The 23214-nt window shown below is 39.5% G+C and overlaps 1 protein-coding gene across 13 annotated transcripts in view; it reads right to left on the bottom strand.

Annotated features, from left to right (window-relative positions):
- Positions 1 to 23214, bottom strand: part of AKAP13 (A-kinase anchoring protein 13) — a 368214-nt gene that overhangs the window by 260388 nt on the left and 84612 nt on the right. For 12 of the 13 annotated variants that reach the window (XM_063638599.1, XM_063638597.1, XM_063638600.1 and 9 more), the window contains exon 2: positions 7809 to 7852. In XM_063638599.1, the coding sequence (XP_063494669.1) occupies positions 7809 to 7841 (33 nt within the window). In that variant the 5' untranslated portion in view covers positions 7842 to 7852. Of the gene's footprint in view, positions 1 to 4930; positions 4952 to 7808; positions 7853 to 23214 lie in introns of those variants that run through there. The other variant, XM_063638605.1, reaches the window with a different exon arrangement.

Below are 23214 nucleotides of genomic sequence, written 5' to 3' on the forward strand. Positions count from 1 at the left end.
CAGCATCCCTCATCCCTTACCTCATCTAGGACAAGACTATGCTTTGTATCTTGACAGGGAGGAGAGCTCTAGAGACAAAGGGTGCATGTACTATGTTCATAAAAAATAGAAGCAGTCACATGGCTTGCCATAAACAAATGGCTAAGATTATAACTCCCAAAAGAACTAAGATAATTCAGGACTGGAGAGATATAGGCACTATTTCTAGTACGCTTCTTCAACTAGGTAAGATATCTCACAAAATGCATCTCTATAATAAAACTCTATCAAACACACTCAGCTGTACTTCACAGGGATGCTGTAAGGATTTCCTTACAGTTTCAAAGGTTCCACATGCACCATAAAGACAAGGTTATCACCTTCATTTCCCTGTTGGCCACACCTTCAATAACAAAGATGACATCACCAGCTACTCAGGGCCTATGCTAGGCAGATTAATAAACGAAACCTGGGAAACAAATGAGCAATTTTAAGAAAAGTAGCTCTTAAATGAAGTGAATTTCATTAAAATTTTAGTAGTCTTATCTAAACTGTAGTCCATTCACTCACTCAATGAATGTTTACTAAGTGCCTACTATGTTCCATATTAAAAATGGTCATTATAGCTCAGCAGAGAATTACATTTCTTAAATAACCATGTGTATACACAAAGGCAGAGGCAATGCTCCCTTAAACCTCAGGCAATTTATCACTCAAAATGAGCTCTCTGTTGACATCAGCCCTTTCACCTACATTCAAGGGTATACCTTGCACAGAACAAGTGTACCCCATTTTAGGAAAATCTAATATGCAAAAGATACCTCCAAACCAGAAACAACTTTAGAGGGCGAAAGTGAACAACTACTCATACCATCTCTCATATGCCCAATTCCACTGGAACAGATAAACTATGTACATTCAATACCACCTTAACTAAGGTATCAAAGTTAACATTTCCAATAATCGGAAAAGAATACATCATGTGTCCTCCTAATGTGATACTCCAAGAACATCACTCATGTAGTACCATTGCCAAAATCATGACAAAACATGCTACGAAATAAAATTAAGAGACTAAAGAGATATAATGTGTTTAAATCCTGGACTGAAGGAAAAGGGTGCTATAATGGACATTATTGGGAAAATTAGAGAAATGTGAATATAGACTTACATCATATAGGAGTATTACATCAATGTTACAATTCCTGTTTTTTGTTAATTATACTGTGGTTATGAAGCAGAATGTCCTAGTTCTTAGGAAATATAGCTGAAATATTTAAGGGGAATAGAGTATAATGTTTGCAACTTTCAAATGACTACAACAAATAAAAATATATAATACAGAGAATAAGCAAATGTGACTACATTTAACAAGAGTTGATAGAGGTGAAGTTATTGTATTCTTCTTGTAACTTCTCTGTACATTTAAAGTTTTGTTTTGTTTTTTGAGATGGGGTCTCGCTCTGTAGCCCAGGCTATAGTGCAGTGGTATGTTCATAGCTCACTGCAGCCTTGAACTCCTGGGCTCAAGCGATCCTCCTGCCTTAGCCTCCCAAGGTACTAGGATTACAGGCATGAGCCACTGTGCTTGGCCTTGGAGTTATTTCAAATAAAACCCATTAAATCTTTTAAAACATGAAATGGAAGAGTAAACTTGGGTTACCTATTCTTCAAAAGGACTTTATTTCTGCAAGTCTCTATAATAAGTGCTATGACATGTTTGCGTGTTATGGAACAGTTGTGGACTTGGTATTTGTAATAAGACAGCTTGGTATATAGGAGAATGAAAATGAATTTCAGAGTAACTATTTCTGGGTAAAGCCCCACTTCTGCCATTCACTAGATGAACTGTCTTAAGCTTATGTTTCCTTATGTATGACGAGGGTAACGATGCAGCTTCCTCTGCTCTCGCGCTGGTAACATTGCTGTGAGCACTGCATGCATTAACATGAGGCGTGCAAATGTGCTTTCTTAACTATGAGGTACTATGCAAACATGAGCTCTTGTTTTTAAGGAGCTGTCATCCAGAAAGGTTACAGGTGATGCAAATGAATTACACAACTGCAGGTAAAGTACCCATAGAAAATGAGAGAATGAAAGGACTACTATTAAATCATATTATACACCACTTATTCAGGTTCACAAATGGAGTAACAGAAGCAAGTTTTGAAAATATATAGTTTTTTTCCTCCCACAAAGCAATCCAGCCATGAAACAATATAAAAACAAAGAAGTATTCTTTATTACACTGTCCTCTCGTAAGAGCCAAATCTGCTAAAAATATATATATTCCTTAATTCAAGAACATCCATTTATATCTAAATGTGGATCTTAATGATAAATAGAAAGGACTAAAACTATTTTTTCCTCAAAAGGGTAGTCCAAAATATGTATGTTTAAACTACCTAAGAATCCCATCTGCCCAGGGTCAGCAGATCCACATTAGGATAAATCCCAGCATCCCTAAGAGGTCTGACTTGACCTCAAGCCAGAAGGAGCTCTAATGTTTTCTGAGTACACACAGGGATAGGCGCTGTAGTGGGGTTCAGATGTGAGGGAAGGTAGGCCCAGGGAGATTATCCAATAGTCTGTTAAATCTTACAAGATCCAGCTTCTTCCTCATCCCCTCCCTAAATCTCCAACTTCATGCAGAAGAGATTGGACCCCTCCCCCTTGCACTCACTAAGCCCCAGCCACTGTTCTGTTCCTCAAACATATTAAGTTACTACTTCTCATTTTAGAGTTTCTGCATTTGTTCCCTTGGGCTAGAACACTTCTAGGAGCTTCACATGCTGGCTCCTTCAGGTCTCAGCCTAAGTGACATGACCCTCCAAGGCCTTCCCTGACCACCCAATATAAAATAGCCCCTGGTCAGGCACCATCACATCGCCATTTCATTTATTTTCATAGAGCTCTTCTTCCTGATATGTTATCTTGCTGTCTTCCTTCTTCTCACTACAATGCAAGCACCAGGAGAACAGGGACCTTCTGTTTTGTTCATGGCTAAATCTCCAGCATCCAGAACAGGTCTTGGCACAAAGAAGGCACCTGAATAAAAGAATAAATTGCCCAGCTCCAGCCCAAAGTTTACTTCCAATCCTGATGTATAAGTGAAATTAAGAAACACCAGGAACAAAATGTTTAAGGCTCAAATGCAACCCAGGTTTCTGGAACTCGTTTCCTGACTCAACTTTGTCTTCTACACCAGAGTCCACTATACTAATTCCATACACTCTTTTACCTTCTCAAAGAGCTCATCTATTCTTACAGTCAAAAGAATCAATTTCTCAGAGATGACTCAAACGACTTCACTTCAAAACCAACTTCCTTGCTCTGTAGTTTCAAGCACATACCTCCACCTATCAACAGGACACCCATGTGACTTTATTTAACATGTGTAAAGAACAAGCTCATCATCTCCTTCTTCTCTATACCTGATGATGGCATCAGCTGTCACTCACACTCAAGTTCTCAATCAACTGTCATTCATGGTTCTCTTTCACTCCCTGTGTCTAATAAAGCATTTGGCCCTGCTGTTTCTTTTGAAATATTTCTTGTATCTGCCACTGCCTCTCCATCTTTCCTCTCTCTAAACGATCCAGGCCCTCATACCAAGAAGGATACTACTAAGCTACTCAGAGTTTTTAGCACTACTACTAAATGGAGCTGAAAATGCAATTCTTATAAATTCATCTGGCAATAATCATTACTTTTGTGGCGGCTGTGGGAAAAACCCAACTTAGTAATGTAACTAGCTTGCCTAACATAAAGGTTGTACTCATGCAATCAGAGCTAACAGACAGGAAAACCAAGGCATAGCCATATTGAGCTACTGGACTCCAAAGCTTCAGGCCAGGGTCCTGCACATTTTACAGTGAACATTTCATTGAAAATAATTCATTAAAAGAGCTTAATTTAAACATCTAACAGTACTGCCACCTGTACACTTTGGAACCTTCCTTACATTTTTAACTATTGCAACGTATTCTGGACACATCTTTATTCAAAGGCTGATTAAAATATTTATTTGGGTCCAGCCTATTTGTCTTAACTGACAGATAAAAGTTCTTCTCCAGGTACAGTGTTTTTCCTTATTTAGCAGCAATATTCTCTCTTCTACTGATGACACTCACCCCTGGCAGATCCCAAATATGATCTAAATGAAAATCTTCACAATCTTTGTTCTCTTGCTTCTTTCTTTCCCTAGGTGCAGAGAACTGCCCCCATCACCCTGCTCAATGGGCTATCATAAAACAGCTACTTTTCCTCACCAAAACAGCATAAATCCCTGCAACTTGACTCAGTTCACTGAGAATCCAATACATTGTTACTCTCCTTTTAAAAAGGAGATAATATATTGCCCCATTAAGTATTACTGTTGATGGACATACTTGAATCCTGAAGTTTAAAGAAGTATTCTTCAGTAGAGCCTGCTCAAGTCAATTAAACACAAACATATACAAAGCACTTAGTGTATTAACTTTGTTACTCAGAACTGAGCTGTGCTTCCCTAACGGAATGAAACTTTTTAAAGCTTAACAAGGTTTACAGTGGTTTCTATGACTTAAGTCCGGAAAACAAAGGTTCAATTCACAATTTACCACTAATTAGCTGTGCCATCTTATCACAACATCTTCAGACCTCATTTCCTCATGTCTAAAAGGGAGAGGTTGAAGCATATATTAGCTAAAGCATTTATTAACTCTAAAGTTCTCAGGCTCCATGATGGCAAGATCAGAGTTTCTAACTGACCTAACTGCATTTATCCTCTCCTTCCCAATTATCCTTTATCACTAATTTTCTAAAACTACTACTCTATTAGTTTTCTACTGCTGTTACAAAAAATTATCACAAACTCAGTGGCTGAAGACAACACAAATGTATTATCATATTATCATTTCTGGAAGTCAGAAGTCCAAAATGACTTTCACTTGTTTAAAAATCAAGGTACCAGCAGGGCTGCGTTCCTTCTAGAGTCTCCATGTGGAGAAAGTGTTCTTTTGCTATTTCCAGCTTCTAGAGCTGCATTCCGTGGCTCATGGGCTCCTTCCTCTATGTTCTAAGCCAGCAGTGTAGCATCTTCAAATCTCTGACCACTGACTCTCCTGATACTCCCTCTCACTCACGAGAACCCCTGTAATTACAATGGGACGCTCAGATATTTCAGAATAACCTCCCATCTTAAGATCCTTAACTTAATCAAGTATGAAAAGTTCCTTTTGCCATGTAAGGTAAATATTCATAGGTTCTAGGGATTAAGAAGTGAATAAATTTGGGGGAGCCATCCTTCTGCATAACACAACTACTTATTTACAACAGTTCCCTAATCAAAAACCTTTAATACTCAAAACCAGACAAAGACATCACAAGAAAACTATAGAAAATATCTCTATGTATAGACACAAAAGTCCTCAAAATACTTTCAAAACAAATCCAACAACATATAAAAAAGATTGTGCAGCATTATCAAATGATACTTATCTCAGAAATGCCAGGTTGGCTTAACATTAAAAATTCAACCAAGGTAGCCTGGCAATACAGCAAGACTTTATCTCTAAAAATAAAAACAGGCCAGGCAGGATGGCTCACACTGTAATCCCAGCACTTCGGGAAGCCGAGGTGGAAGGATCACTTGAGCCCAGCCTGGGCAGCATAGTCAGATCTCGTCTCTACAAAAAAAAAAAAAAAAATAGCTGGGCATGGATGCACATGCCTGTGGTTCCAGCTACTCAGGAGGCTGAGGTGGGAAGATCATTTGAGCCTGGGAGATCGCAGCTACAGTGAGTCATGGTCATGCCACTGCACTCCAGCTTGGGTGACAGAGCAAGACCTTGTCTCAATAAATAAATAAATAGCCAGGCATGGTGGCGCACACCTGTAGTCCTAGCTACTCAGGAGGCTGAGGTGGGATGATCCCTTGATCCCAGGAGTTCCACGATGCTGTGAGCTATGATCATGTCACTGCACTCCAGCCTGGGTGACAGAGCAAGGCCCCATCTCTATAAATAAATAAAAACTATTTAATTGAGTCAATGTAATATATCACATTAATGAAAGGAAAAAAGCCACATGGCCATCTCAACACAGAAAGATCACCTGACAAAATCCAACATGTTTTCATCATAAAAATAGTCAAACTAGGAATAGAAGGGAACGTCCTCATCTAACAAAAGGTACCTGTGAAAAACCCACACCTAACAACATCATACTTAATGGTGAAAGCTTGGATGCTTTCTCTTTAAGATCAGGAAAAGACAAGGATGTTTGCGCTCACCATTTCTATTCAATGTTGTACCAGAGATGCTTCTCAGGGCAATTAGGCAAGAAAAGGAAATAAAAGGCATCCAGATTGGAAAGGAAGAAAACGATCTCCGATCACTTGATACTGTACAGAGAAAATCCTAAGGCATCCACTTAAAAACTGTGGCCAAATAAGTTTGATTATAGTTTGTAACTCATCTCTGACACAAGGCTATAGTTTCAGAGATCAGAACACAAAAATCAACAGTATTTCTATATATAAGCAATGAACAATTAAAAACTGAACAATTGGTCAGGCGCCGTGGCTCATGCCTGTAATCCCAGCACTTTGGGAGCCGGGTGGATCACGAGGTGAGGAGTTCGAGACCACCCTGGCAAACATGGTAAAACCCCATCTCTAATAAAAATACAAAAAATTAGCCAGGAGTGGTGGCAGGCACCTATAGTCCTAGCTACCTGGGAGGCTGAGGCAGGAGAATGGCATGAACCTGGGAGGCGGAGCTTGCAGTGAGCCGAGATCGCGCCACTGCACTCCAGCCTGGGCAACAGAGCAGGACTCCATCAAAAAAAAAAAAAAAAAAAAAAAAAAACTGAACAATTAAGATAACAAAATTAATACCATCAAAATCAATAAAATCATAAGCAACAAATTTCAAGGAAGTACCAAGTTTATACAGTGAAAACTACCAAACACTGTTGAAAGAAATCAAAAACAACCTAAATGAAAGGAATCAAATTCAGAGTCCAGAAAAAATTCCTCACACTTATGATCAATTTCAACAAAGATGCCCAAGACAATTCAGTGGGAGAAAGAATAGTCTTTTCAACAAATGCTGCTGGAACAACTAGAGATCCACATGCAAAAGAAAAAAGTTGGACTCTTCCCTTACAAAATACACAAAAAGGAACTCTCATATTACATACCTAAATGTAAGAGCTAAACCTATAAAATTCCTAGATGAAAACATAGGAATAAATCTCTGTGACTTTAGGTTAGGCAAAGAATTCTTCTTAGATATGACGCCAAAAAAAAAAAAGCAACAACAGAACATTATCAAAACTGAAAATTTTTGTGCTTGAAAGGATAGCATCAAGAAAGTGAAATGACAACCCACTGAATGAGAGAAGTCCCTCACTTTAGGGAGATGAGTCCTAAAGAAAACAGCACTCTTGCCAATGACATACTGCCGCCTAGTTGCAACATAAGGTAAATCACAGTGGCAGTAGGAGGATCTCCACACCACTTTTACAGAAATGAACTGCAGGTAAAAAATAAGAAGCTACAGTACTGTTTGGCAGGACAATTTGTTTCATGCGTGCATACTATCGCCCTGACTAAATTAACTCTCGAGTCTTACAGGTATTATTTGTTTTCAGTTCCATGCATAGATTAGCCATTTAGTATTTACTAAATCAAACTCAATTTCTGAAGTGTCTTACACCAATATATTCATGCATAAATGGTTAAAATTTTCCTTGAGAATCCATCACCTGAGAGTGTGGCTTATTATAACAAGTAAACAGAACAGATAAATACAAAATAATAAGAAATCTCATGATTTACTCACATATAAGGGAGCTTGCTGTGGATTAAGTTTCATGACCCAGGACACTGAAACAGAAATGGAATAAATGAGAATAAAATTAAAAGTTGTCATCAAAAATATATAAGCCACCTAAAGTCCTAGGTGTCATGCATAGCTCTATGAGTACAATCCCGTGCCCGAGATTATCATATGCCCAGCCGTATGCTATACACTAAGAGATTTAGGAAGGAAGCGGGGTCAGGGATTGATCCCAGACTCAATCTTTTCAAGTGGGGAAGAAAGATCTTCCGATTGAAAAATAAAGACAAAAGGCTTCACTGTCACAGACGTTTCAACAACCAACAGGATATTTAAAACAGTTATCAAAGCAAAACCACTGTATGTTCACTTACATTTTTACATAGTCCCTCAAACTCACAAAATGCTGTTTACTCAGGGACTTCTTCCGGTCTTACTAGGGAGCCTGGAAAGTGAGGGGAGGATTGCAAGGGACCACTAGAACGCCCTTCCTCAATTCCCCTTCTCTGAGCAGGGAGGCTACAGCTTGCCTCTCTAACCACTAAAAGGCATGACCCTCCTCAAAGTTAGTAGCTGGATTCCCTGATTGTTATGTTCACTAAATGAATTCTCATAAAAATCTCATTAAGATTTAGAGAAGGCTTCCAGGGTTGAATCCCTGAACGTTAAGAATAGCATGTTCTTAAAAGTTTCACTTGGTGATTGGACCAGGACTTCATCTAGGCTATAAACGCTCAGAATGGTAGGTCCTTTACCAAACACCCGGAGTTTGAGTATAAAGTGATCTCATGCTCTTAAGAGTCAGAGAAACAGAACCAAGTGACTTCACTATAATTTGATCTGAGGAAGTTTCTTACTCACAATAGGTAAATGAAGGCACATACTAACCAGCAAAATAAACAAAAGTATAAAGTGTCATTCATACATGCAAAAAAAAACAGACAAAATAACAAACTCTGTGTTCTAACAAATCACAAAAGCCTCACTAAAATTAAAATGACCAAATGTTTGGACTGAAAAGCAATGCCTTGGTAGCCCAGCCATGCCTAACTCGAATAACAGAACCATCTCGATATTAGTCCTCACAGATCTGCCACAGATCAAGCTGTGTATGTCTTGGATCACGACTTCACCAAAAAGCAGTTAACACACACTTAGAGGCAAAAAAATCTACATCAGCCTCCTAAATGCAATCATCTCCACACCAGTTGCAGGTCCCAAGCTTCAATGTGTTCTGCTGGACAACGCAGTAGAAAGCTGATAAGCAAGTGGCTTTCCCCCACTGACTGAACCACCTCCATGCCCATGCCCATTCATTCTCTGGTCCACCCCATGCGCTATAACAGACCTCCTGGCTCAGGGTACTCTTTCCTTCCTGACTGCCTTCACTTAATGACTTTGTACTTTTAGGTGCAAAAATTATCTGCAGAAATCCACACTGAAAACCAAACTTGGGAAAGACAGCAATAACCAACCAACATTTTTAGAAGAACAAAGTCAATTTCAAGCCCATCAGATTCAAACAGCAAGCATGGATGAAAATAAAAGATTGAAAGGCTTGAGTACCTTCTCAATGTATTAAATATCTATTTAATTTAAAATTAAGCTCACTGTGCTCACTGCACTTTTAATCAGCTTTCCAGGTCCTGCTCAGACTTGCCTAGGACATGGGAATGAAAGAACCTACAAATTTATGGACCAATCTTCCTTAACTAACTTGTCAAGTGTTCCTGCATCGAGCAGAAGAAATTAACAGTGAAATTTATACAGGAATTAACATCTTGTTAATCCACAAAAATTAAAAGAGTGTCATCCAATCTTGTGGCTTCCCTGGGCCACACTGGAAGAAGAAGAATTGTGTTGTGCCACACATAAAATATACTAACACTAATAATAGCTGATAAGCTTTAAAAAAAATTGCAAAAAATGAAAATCTCATAATTTGTTTGTTTGTTTTTGAGATGGAGTCTCGCTCTGTCGCCCAGGCTAGAGCACAGTGGCACAATCTTGGCTCACTGCAACCTCTGCCTCCTGGGTTCAAGCAATTCTCCTGCCTCAGCCTCCCGAGTAGCTGAGATCACAGGCACCAGCCACAACACCCAGCTAGTTTTTTGTATTTTCAGTAGAGACAGGGTTTCACTATGATGAACAAGCTGCTCCTGAACTCCTGACCTCAGGTGATCCACCCGCCTTGGCCTCCCAAAGTGCTGGGATTACAGGCGTGAGCCACCATGCCCGGCCAATGTTTTAAGAAAGTTTACGAATTTGTATTGGGCCACATTCAAAGCCTTCACAGGCTGCATGCAGCCTGCAGGCCACGGTTTGGACAAGCTTGGATTAGAGAAATCTACAGAGACAAACTAGTGTCTTAGTAGCCCTCTGATGTTTCGTGATTTGCAAGAAACTTAGGATGACTATGTGTAAAGACCACAGACATCAATTTAACTGAATGGTTCCCACCACACTGGAATGAGGAAGCTGAGCAAACTCAGAGGACTCTAAGAAAGGGCTGATGTCATCTGAACTGTTTGGAATTATAAACTCCTCTAAACATGTTTCAAAACCAGAACTCGTAAGAGTTGTTCTGATACACGGATTAAAAGAGGGATGACAAAGTGTCTGTCCCTCACACTGGTCAAAGGGACAGGTCATTGTTATGCTGGCAACACAGGCTGCTGAAAAGAATGTATCTGTCAAAAGTAATCAAAGTAGGCCGGGCGCTGTGGCTCACGCCTGTAATCCCAGCACTTTGGGAGGCCAAGGCGGGCGGATCATAAGGTCAGGAGATCGAGACCATCCTGGCTAACACGGTGAAACCCCGTCTCTACTAAAAATACAAAAAATTAGCCGGGGGAGGTGGTGGGCGCCTGTAGCCCCAGCTACTTGGGAGGCTGAGGCAGGAGAATGGCGTGAACCCCAGGGGGCGGAGCCTGCAGTGAGCCGAGATCGCGCCACTGCACTCCAGCCTGGGCAACAGCGAGACTCTGTCTCAAAAAAAAAAAAAAAAAAGTAATCAAAGTAATGACCCCAGAAGGCTCCAGAAACAGACTGGTAAATTCAGGTTGCTTTCAGACTTCCACCATCCTGACACACAAGGGGAAAGACAAAACTAACATTTACAGAGCATTATATTTGATATTACATTTAATCCCCATTAAAAAGACACTATTTCCCCTATTTCACTAGTGAAAAAATTGATCTTTCAAAGGTTAAATCATTTAACACCAAGGTCAAAGGGTAAGTTGGAGAGACCAGATTCAAACCCAGTCTGACGTTAAAACATGGGTTTTCCCTCCACGTCGTAAGAGGATCTCCTGCTAATGACCTCAAATCTTGACTTGCCCTACACCTCAAGCCCCATCCTACAAACTCTCCCTGACATTGTTAATTCAGCTGTCATTGTGCACCTACAATGTGCCAGACACCATACTCCTCAAGACTCTGCAGGCACAGAAGGAACAGACAAAAATCCCTACCTTCATAGATATTATTCTAGGGGTAACACAGGTAAATAAAACATTAAAATAAATAGTTTTCACATAGTAACAAACTCTATAGAGAAAAATAAAACAGAAGAAGGAATAGCAAATGAGGGAGACGCCATTTTAAACATGGTGCTGAGGGAAGACCTCCCTGAAAAGATATCATTTATCCCAAAAATAAAAAAGCAAGTAATAGAAATAACAGGTAAAACGTGTTCTAGACACTTAAACCTGCCACAACATTGAGAACTCGGTTCTGATGCAAAACCTCGCTGCATATAATGGATTAACTTATTTTATACATTTAAACAAACAAACTCTACTTAAGAACTGTGCTCTGAAGGAAGGAGCATATTACAGGAAGGCAGTTTTTGGTCAGAGTAAACACACTGAAAAACTAAACCTATTGAAAGACCAAGACCAATTGAAAGTCTTTGCTTTGTCAGTAGACTTTTTGACCAAATGCAAAATTAAAGAAACACACCATGCCCATCCAATGATTTCACCAAGGAATTTTAAGAGAGAAAATCCTACTTCTTCATCACCCAGTAGCCAGTGAAATGACTGAGCAAAATTCACAAGTTCACTGGGGCTGCTTTCATGTAACACAGGGACAATACATGACAGACAGTGGAACCCTACAGGTTGCCTAGTATTTGAAAGACTGAAGAGGAGGAAATGTCAAAATTCAAAGTCTTTAATGATGTGGTTTTAAATATGTTCAGCAATTTCACCACTCAGTAGTAAAGCCAGCTACAGTTGTAAGGAATCAGAAATTTGAGGGGTGGGAAATAAGCAGAAGCACAGAAGTTAAGGAACTGTATTCTTCCCACATTTTCCATTTTATTTTATACTGATGAGAAACAACAAATTTAATAGTTTTCTGCTGTATAAAAGAGACACATTCACTTTATGTCAAAATAAGAGTCACTCAATTTTAATACAACTATCTCAATTCATAAATTAACATTCTCCCCCATTGACCACACACAGTAAGTCTCTTATGGTGGTGTTGATTAGAGAAGCAAAAGTTGCTGCCACAATTCTCTTCCTGCATTTTAATATAATCATCAGTCTTTTCTTCATAGAGTGCAGTGTGGACACCATCATCAGAATGTACCAGCACTGGGTGTGCAAAGTTTACAAAGATTAGCAATAGCAAAAGTTTGGAGATTTTTGAAATTCATGCTGCTGCAAAGAACTGTGTAAAAACTCAATCACTATAGAGGACCACAGAGAAACTCAGGCATGAAGTTATATGGCTGCGTGATTGGTTTGGGAGAAGGAACAGAAAGCATTTCCACCAACCCATAGGTCTGAACAAATGACTGCAAAACCTCAGAAGCTACGAAAATGTTTACATACTAACCAAATACCTCTTAATAAGCCAAAGAAACAGTGTGTCCCCTTAGGCCAGACGCGGTGGCGCACGCCTGTAATCCCAGAATTTTGGGAGGCCAAGGCAGGCCGATCACTTCAGGTAAGGAGTTTCAGACCATCCTGGCCAACAAGGTGAAACCCCGTCTCTACAAAAAATACAGAAATTAGCCGGGAGTGGTGGCGGGCACCTGTAATCCCAGTTTCTGGGGAGGCTGAGGCGTGAGAATCGTTTGAAGCTGGGAGGTGGAAGTTGCAGTGAGCCCAGATCGCGCCATTGCACTCCAGCCTGGGCAACAAGAGAGAAACTCTGTCTCAAAAAATAAATAAATAAATAAGAAGAAGAAAGAAATGGTGTGTCTCTACCCAACAGCTTTATACATCTCACAGATATTTTCAGCTTAACCACCCCCCACCCCCACCACCTACATCTCAATACAGTAAAGTAATAGGGTGCCATACAATATTCTCTAGACAACAAATCAAATTAAATCCCAAGTCCTCTACAATTAACTGTATTACCTTGAGCAAGTCACTTAACTTGTCTGAATCTTAGTCTCCTTATGTGCAGAAAGAGCATAATAATGCTTGCCTATACTGTGGCGTTAGTGGAAGAGATGATCCAGGTAAAGTATTAAAGCACACTGACAGGCACATAGCAGAAGCCACTGCTTCTCCCTCTTGCAGAGTTCCTGAGTCTCAATGGAGATTAACCCCACGTAAGATACTTTGAAATCCATAAATGGCTAAACGAAAGGCTTCAGATACTCAGAGATGCCTTTCTGGTAACTTCTTAAAATACATTGGTGGGTAAACTACAATTCTAAAATACAATACAATAATCATAGAAAAGAAACTGGAGGAACGAACACCAAAATGTTAAGTGTACATATCTCTGGAGATTACAGGAAATTTTCATCCCTAAATAATCTGTTTCTTAACTGTAACTGTTCAAATAATGAACAGATACTACTTTTTAATCAGGAAGAAAACATTATACACAGCACGTCTGTTTTAAAGTCCCTTGTCATTCAATACGTCACAACTGTACTGGAAATAAGTAAAAAGACACTGTTTCCTAAATGTGTAAAACTGAAGACATCTACAATCTTACCAAAAGTCCCTAGAACCAATAAAAAAAAATTAAAATGAGAATGTATCCAGATGTACATTAACATCAATCAAATGCACTATTCTTCAGCCACACCTACACATGCTACAAGAGAAGCCTTTAACAAGCGCTCCACCGTTAATGACATGTCCCTAAAAAGGGGGTAGGGAGTCACAGGCCCCACATCATATAACAAACTGGAAACCCTTCTGTACCTGTTAACTTGGTGATCTCAGCATATTTGCTAAGGACCAGCTGTCCAGGTCTGACATACCTACCACATCAATTGACAGGGTTTTTGTCACTCTCAACAGGGAAGCTTCCAAATCCACCAAAAAACAGGAGGGGGCAAATCACCCCCACATCTGCTCCCAGTCCCAACAGGCGGGTGGCAGCTGTCTGGGACTCAGCCAAGTATAAATAGAGCATTTTTACCTGCAGGGTACTTCCATGGCACAATGTGCTTCAAATGAATTTCCATGGCCAGGGATCCTGCTAAGACTGGACTACAGTCAATCCTTCAAAACCCACAAAAATTTCGGGTGAGGGTTAATGTGGAAATGACAATGCATACTTTGGATTCTTTTAAGAGTCAATGTTCAGCTTTTCCTCCAGGAAAATAACAGGATCCAAAAACTCTTTCCTTCATCCCACGGAGCCTGGGCTGCTGGCTATAAAAATATGCCCTGGCTGGGGAGGTTGGGAGTATGAGCTAGAAATTCTGAACAACGGAAGAAGACCAGGATACAAAAAGTAAATACGCTTTTCCTGTTGAAGATGCCAAGTTCTATCAAAAAAGTAAAATACCACATGGGCCAAATATATTTCCTGAATAAGGGACTGAGGAAGTCTTACAAGACCCTCATGAATGCTTTACTTTTGTTTGCAGCTACATTAATAACTGAGCAGTTAGTTTTAAGCAGCGATTCTTGAACCTTAGTACACATGAACATCAGTTTAAGGCCTTGTTAAATAAGGCTGATTCTCATTCCCAGGACCAGAAAGAGTAGAAATCGGGAGACCAAATCTGGTGATGCTTTTGCTCTGGAATCATGACTCACACTTCGAGAACAATGATGTTAAGACTGATAATATGTGTCTGATTCTCATACAGAACAGTTAGCCCTGCTCTGCCCCACTATCATATGATGGTACTTACTAGCCACCAAGACAAAACGCAAAGCACTGAGCCCAAATGGGTAGGGCGGAGGGTTGGGAGTGGGACAAAGCAGGTAGGTAGGACATGAAGGAAATGAAGAGTCTAACACAGGATAACATTCAACAGTAAAACAAAAGAACACAGCAAATTAAAACAACAGCAACGACAAAACAGTAACACCCACGTTCACTCATTTAATTTATTCTTTATCAACGCTGGATTACTCAAAATGCATAAATGATCCTGAGTTTGGGCCAAACACATGCACAAACACAAAATCAATGTAATTGTCATGGAATAAAAAATCAGAACTCTTACAATAATGAAATACAAATAACTTAAAATAGTAAGTTAAGTGTAGTTTTAAAAAATCAGAACTCTGACATCCTTATAATCATTTTAGAGTTTACTCTGAAAGTTGTGTAGGAGAGTACACTATAATCTTTTCGATGTTTAAGGTATCTTTTTCTTGACATATATTTATAATATGTGCCTGGCACATAAAAACTCAATAAAGGGAGATAATCTCACATTTCTGAGCCCCTAAAAATTACATGTACTAAGTTATTGAGCTTTAGCAATAAATAATATGTGGTTCCTACCACTTTAGTAAAGGGTCATATGTATGTAAACAGGTATTACAGTATGATGAGCACAATAATAAAAATGTTACAAGGATCAGGAAGGAGCAATAAACTCTCTAGAAGATGGGGGACCCAGACAGAGATTACTGGAAGAAGCAAACCATGGGGAAAGTTCCACCAAGTGGACACAGGAGGAGAAGCATAGGACAGAAGGAACTGCACATGCCAGATATGACAGCACAGTGAGTAGCTGAGAAATACAAAGATGAATAGGAAGTGCATGCAGGGGATCGTGGGGAAGGAGTCACAAGAGGCATCCAGGTCAATCCACATACCTCAAAGTTGCCTGGCCTTAGAGGCAGAGAGAGAGAAGAAAATACATAAACCACTGTGACATAGCTCCATACTAAAGAAATCTCAGCCATTATACAAGGGAAAAATAAATGTGTTGCAGCTAAATGGGGAAAAAAGAAATCATGGCCCTATAATGGCAGTGGTATCAACAAAGCTCTGCCTTTTTCTTTTTCTTTTTTTGTTTCTTTTTTTAAGCTCAGTTCAAATTTCTATTCATTCACAACTGCAGGTTCAAAGACTCACAAAAAGCAGCACTGGAAAAAGTTTGTAATTGTGTAGCCTAAACTCAAACCCAGACATAGCAAGGATCTGTCGGGGGCCCCAGCCAACACGGCCAGGCCAGACTCCGACCATGTCTTCCCTGAGCTGCAGCAAACAACAGCTGGTGCCCAATCAATTTACACCAGCCCCTGGAGTTTCTTAATCCCAATCCCAAGTTACAAGAACTTACAGGTAGAAGGGGTCTTGGAAGTAGCCCAGATCATTCTTCTTCCCCAAGGAGGACTCACTGCCAATGTGCCTGTCTCTGCTTGTAGACTTGAGCACCGGGGCCTTATCACCCTGAGAAAATCTCTCTATGCCCCACTCACACCTCTGACTCAACCTTCCTAAAATGCTATTTTCATTCTGTAGCACCCTCTCTGCCTTCACAGAAGTAAGTAATCTTTTAGAACAGTTCTTTTGGGATACCAATGCCTTTACTTTAGGGAGTTCTAGGGCATGGCACTCAAATAGTAACCTACCATGACTCAAGAAGGGGAGAGAAAAGCATAAACATAAAATGTGATCACAGTTTTGGGAACACATTTAACCCACCTTAGTTTTTATAGAGCTTCCAACCTCCAGAGCTTAAAGATGGAGCCCTGTACTCTGGGACCCATATTCCTAAATGCTGCATCCACAGACACACATGGCCAGCACATGATTAAGCTCACTACATTTCTTCTGTAAAAAATTAAACGTACTTATTTTACAACAACGATGGACACGCCACTTGGATGAATAGATATTAAAGGAAGGAATGATTGCAGAGTCCTCATTAAGATTAGAGACAACCTTCTAGTACTTAAGAATCATTTGATGACCCCTAACAGACTAATGTAAGGTAAAAATTAGAATACTAATGTAATTCAGAGACAGAAACAAAAAGACCTAGAATTGAGTTGTAAATGTGGCACTTACTGGCTGTGTTACCTTGGACAAGTTACTTAACTACCAAGCTTTATTTTCCTCATCTGTAAAATAGGAATACATAAAATTTGTAGTTAAAGGTTTAACACAGTGGTAGGCAATAAGAAAATACTTAATAAAGTAAGTTCCTGTTCTTCTTGCTTGGTATAAATTACATGATAGCCTTTCAGCACTAACCTTGTATCACATTCAACTACCACATCTCTCAGGATATCCTAATCACTGTGTCGATCCCTAATTCTAAATAAAAGGTGACGGTGAGGGAAATATATACTCCAACAGATAAGGTACTCTATTAAACATAACGTTTATCATTGGTGAGCTCTCGGAAGCCATCCACCATGCCCCCACTACCCCTCTGGTGCCTCCAGATAGTGTTCAGGATCCCTCATTATCTATATAGTCCTACTAAGCACTCTCTTCTCCATACCACACCTTCCATCCAGTCCCTGCATACCTCACACCTTCCATCCAGTCCCTGCATACCTCACGTGCATGCACCATGCTCAGTCCAGTCCTCACGTCTCTGCTCATGTTCATGCCCCCCACCCTTGCCGATTTTAATAGGATTATCACTGATAATCTAACCCACACTATCAGCAGTAAGTCAAATACTCTCTTCTATTTTTCTTTTATTTTCGTGCTTGCCTTCTCTCCCCAACTTGTTTTTAATCTAGTCTATTGCATTGCAGATGTCTCCTGTAGCACCCTCCACACCACTACTGCTCATGCCACAGCATCTGGCACAGTACTGAGCCCCCAACGAATGCTAGAGAAGTAACTGTTTCACATGAACATCAGAGACAGAGAAATCCATCAGCTGCTTTGCTGCACCATAGTTTGATGGCAAGGGATCCACAGTTATAGCTGTAAGTACAAAAATCAACCCATCAAAACAAAAATGTCTAATCACTCTAGCCCCAGAAGGTTAAACTGGTAGCTCATTAAAGGCAGCATGAATTCTGCTAAGTGTTAAGCAATCCAGCCTGAAGCAATTTGCTTAATCTGCCAGAGAGGTAACAGGGACCAGAGCTGGGGAATTCAACATCATATAACTAGACAACCTCAAAGTGAAGGGGAGGACAAAGAGCTACTTAACACTATACTTAGGATCCCACATGATGGTTGGTACCTCTGGAAAGAGGAACTCATGGACATGTTATTTCAATTCTCTTTTGGTGTTTAACACAGGCTTGTGGTTTCCTGCAAAAATGGTTTCTGCTGCTTTGCAAAGATCTATATGGAGAAGAAAACTCCCACTGGCCATTCCACAGGTGAGAATTTTGCCACCAGCTGTATCCTGTTATCCAAAGGAAACGGGAACCGTAAGCTGCCAGGAGGTCCAGACACAGGAGAGCAAGGCCGTAATTCAGTTAAGTGCTGACACTCCTATCCCTACAGTAATAAGAATAAACTTTAAATTTAGAAAAATTCTTACACAGCTGGGTTTTATGTAAATTAACTTCAGGAGGGGTTAAAATAGATATCCGGCAAAGAGACTGCCAAATTCAAGCCTTCACACTTCCTTCATCCTCCCCAGCCTGTATCAACCAAAAAGCAGGCCGCCCAATGGGCTAAACCAATTATAAACCACCTGGAAAGACTAAATATAGGTAAGTAGGCTCTCACACAAATGAGGACATTACTGAGCTGGATGACCTTACCTGGACAAATGCGCGACCTGTTAGGAATGATTTCCGAGGCACACACAGCCCACCTTCTCAGACACGTTATGTGACTATCAAACGAGTCACACAAGTGTCAGAGGGGATCAGAGACATTAAAAATGTCAGTTACCTTGTAAATTATTAAATTGATTCTTGTCTTGAGAATAAATATTGTCTTCAATGTTATAATTTCACAATACTAAGTCTTTAACATCTTAAGAACAATGACACTGGAAACACAAGGTGGCAGGTTTTTGTTAAACCACCTATCAAAATTGGAAGGAAAAGTTTTAAACAAGACTTCAAATTAAAAACTTGTATATGTCATAATTAAGTGAAAATCCTGCAGATATGAGGAAAACTTCAATATTCTAAGCAGTCCCCTATTAAAAATTTTGTTAATGTTAATTGCTTCAATGAAAAATTTTATTTCTAATGGGGCATTTCTACTCATAAAACACTCCTGGCATGAGTAATCCCTTAGACAGTCATTCTTGCTCTTACATACTGAGCAGGGATATTTCTGAAAATACTAATGCATTTATTTTATGTGGCAAAGAACTAGGTTAGTCAACTAAAAGCACATGAAAATTAATTATCAACACTGATGCCACATCGATACAGAACTTGTGATAACATGAATGGCATTTTTAGCAGAGAATTTGACTATTTAAAGACAGCATTTGGGGAGTGGAGCAGAGGGAAAGAAGGGAATCAGGAATATATTTTTTAAACTATGAAAATAATGGACCTATGAGCTTTTACCTCTTGGAGGAAGAGCTGAGAACATGTTAGCTTGTGTTTTTTAACCACTGCTACTCCTGCTGATGGAGAGTCAGCCACATGTTTGATAGAGAAACCCATGTTTACAGTTGGGAACACTTTTTTCATCCTATGTAAGTCACCTAGAGAAAGAACTGATATCACTGAGATTTTAACTTTAAACTTTCAAAGTAGTAGTTGAGTGAGCTGTATTTCTTAAGGATTCTGCTGTTCAAGTAAGAAATGAGGATTTTATTTCCTCATTGCTTCCCATTATCATTTTTTTCTTGTTGCTTATCCCAAGTCAGATATGCCTGTTCACTGGGTTAGTGTCAGTGAAAGATGAAGTTTACAGAACATCTACTGTGCACTAAATTGCTGCACAGATGGCATCTCATTTGACATACCACAGGCCTCTGAGGCGAGTGGTTATTAACTCTGTTTTATACAGAGGAGGGAGGCCCCTGGCTAGCAAGGGGTTGGGCTTCAGCTCCCTCCCGTCTCATGACCCTCTTACTATGACCAAAGCAGTCCATCATTCTTCAGTTGACGTGGGATGTTTAGTTGATTCTGAGCTTTGGCTGTCTCTGGGTTTTTGGAGCAACCAGAGTTCTTTGGTTTTTCAGATGAGTCTGAATTTTGGCCATCTTCTAACGATGACTAATCTAGCACTGAAACAACTTGTGTGTTGCAGTGGGGGCCTGCTGTGGGGCCTATTTAACTGATGTGGAGAATCAGAAAGCCAAGGTCTCAGCATTCTCTGGAGAGTTTATTTGGACTTTTTATAGTTCATTCTATCTCTAATCTCTGTCTAGAGTATGCACTGAAATATTTGCTGAATTGAATTATTTCCCTTTCAAATACTTTTTGTTTGTGTGGTTTACATCTTCTCTTACTTGTGCCTTCCACATCAAATTGCTCTCCTGATGACCTAGGTCTGTAAGCCTACATCCCTACTCTTCACTCCCACCCCCATGCCCGCACCCAGTTAACAAAACCTGCAAAGCAGTAGCTTTACTTTTAGGACTCCGTACCTTGAAATCTTCAGTCTGTTTTCCCTAAATTAATTTAATTTTTGATTGTAACAGTTTTCAGGGAAAGTAGCCAGTTGTGCTCCTTGTGTGCTTATTATGACCAAATTATTAGCACGTGGGTCATTCTGTTACAACAGTGATTTTATGAAACACCTACATGTATTTTTTGAATTTTTGAAGTGTAGTAATTTTAAAGGAAAGGGTACTATTTAGTAGATGTCTAGCTGTTTCTCTAGCTATATTCTTGTGTATGTGTCACGTACATTAAATATTTAAAGTGCCATATACATAGTAATATGGCCTGTTTCCACATTTACTAGAAACAACAATTTATCATTATGCATTTCTGTTATATAAGTGCTATTTATCTTTTCATACACAGCTACAAACGCTAAAATGTTTTAAAGCACCAGGTCTGTATTTTTCATGACAACCTTATTTTTTATTATCTTAGTTCAGGTGGAGAAATTAATTTTGTTCCTCCCCTATATGTAATATGTAAACCCTCTAAGAGTTTCCTACTAAGAGGAGTTCAAAGCTGGGTGTGGTGGTGCACACCTATAGTCTCAACTACCTGGGAGGCTAAGGGGAGAGGATTGCTTGAGCATCTCCTCCCTTGAGAAGTTTGAGGCCAGCCTGGGAAACATAGCAAGATCCTTTGTCTACATTTTTTAAAATGTCAAAAAGAGGAGTTCACAAAAGTTGAAATTCAGGGAATGAACACTGAAGCTTCTCTTAAGTGTGTTATTTCTAAATCCAGAACGAGTGTTATATTACCCCAATTTAGACTGGCAATAACTTTTTAATAATTTGATAAAAAGCCATGTATTTAACCTTTCTTCTAAACCATTTTCATTGAACTGCTGAAGTTATGAAAATTTGTTGAGTTGTTGTTTTTGTTTTTGTTTTTTTTTAAGAGATGGGTCTTACTATATTGCCCAGGCTAGACTCCAACTCCTGGGCTCAAGTGATCCTCCTGCCTCAGCCTCCCGAGTACTTGGGACTACAGGTGGGCACCACTACACCAGCTTCCTGCTTTGTTTTTTTTTTTTAACCTAGTATATGACTTTAAACTCAGATCTAATCTAACCAATTCTTCATCATAGCATTGTTAAACAATTACAAGTTGAAATTTCAAATAACTGTAATAGCATAAAAAATCATGAAATACTTAGGGACAAATTTAATGAAATGTGTAAGGCCTGTATACTGAAGACTGAAAAACTTGCTTAAAAAAATACAAAACTAAAGATCTTTTAAACTAGAGAGATATATGGTAAATATATTAGCTTAATATCATTAAATGTCAACTTTCCCCCAAACTGATCTACAAATTTAATGCATTTCTAATAAAAACGCCAGTAGTCTTTCATAAGGCAAGCTGATTCAAAAACACATGCAAATGCAAATGACTTAAAATATTCGAATCAATTTGAAAAAATAAACAGAGGTAGTATAAGTTCAAAGACTTGTATTACCTATTATGTGATCCCATTCTTATGCAATTCTAGAAAAGGCAAAAGTAGTGACACAATGTTAAACCAGTGCTTGCCTGGACCCAGGGATGGGGGGAGGCGATTACAAATGGACAAGAAGAAACCTGGGAGTGACAGGAATGTTCTATTTCCTGATTGTGGTGGTGGTTACATATGCAGTTATCAGAACCAACTGACCTAAGCACTTAAAATGCGTGAATTTTATTGTGTTTAAATTATACCCTAAATAAAGAAGTTATTTTTTTGTTTTGTTTTGTTTTTGAGACGGAGTCTCACTCTGTCACCCAGGCTGGAGTGCAGTGGTGCCATCTCAGCTCACTGCAAGCTCCGCCTCCTGGGTTCATGCCATTCTCCTGCCTCAGCCTCCCGAGTAGCTGGGACTACAGGCACCTGCCACCACACCCAGCTAATTTTTTTGTATTTTTAGTAGAGACGGGGTTTCACCATGTTAGCCAGGATGGTCTCGATCTCCTGACCTTGTGATCTGCCTGCCTTGGCCTCCCAAAGTGCTGGGATTAAAGGCGTGAGCCACCGCGCCCAGCCAATAAAGAAGATTTTTAAACTTTTTAAAAATATCTTCAAACAATTCAACAGTTCTTTATAATGCTGTAATGCTTTGTGTCATTGTGTTGAACACCAATTGTCACTATTCCATGGCTGGGCCTGGTAGAAAATCTCAGCTTCCTCCACAATGAGGGCAGTAACAGGCTGGCAACAAGAGCCCAGCATGAAGTCACAAGGGACGTGGAAAGTACATAAAACTAGGTAACTAAGATAGTGCCAGATGTTTGTTTAAAAGCACTACAAAGTGAATAGATAATAAGGATAAGAATGAGTAAAATTACACTGAAACTTAACCAACTGCAGTCATGATGTTATAGCTCAAAGAAAGCATAAAATTGAATGTTCCTGAGTTGCTGCATCTGTTTCTCCCCACATCTCCAAAGTAACATAAAATCACTGAACTCTCTTCACTGTCAGTGCTTAAAGCACTGAGCCTTTGTCTAACTGCATGTCTGTCAGATGCATGCTGGCTACTTTAAACAAAAGAAAGTGACTAGGGCATACTGACTTTATTAAAGTTACAAAATGAAAGGCAAGGAGGGATGAGAAAAGCTATTTTGGAAAGGGAAAAGCTATTTTAAAAAGACCAATCGTGAGCCTCTAAACAAGTTAAGAATTTGAAAGAACC

This window comes from Symphalangus syndactylus, chromosome 5, assembly GCF_028878055.3.
Source record: "Symphalangus syndactylus isolate Jambi chromosome 5, NHGRI_mSymSyn1-v2.1_pri, whole genome shotgun sequence".
NCBI classification, from domain to species: Eukaryota; Metazoa; Chordata; class Mammalia; order Primates; family Hylobatidae; genus Symphalangus; species Symphalangus syndactylus.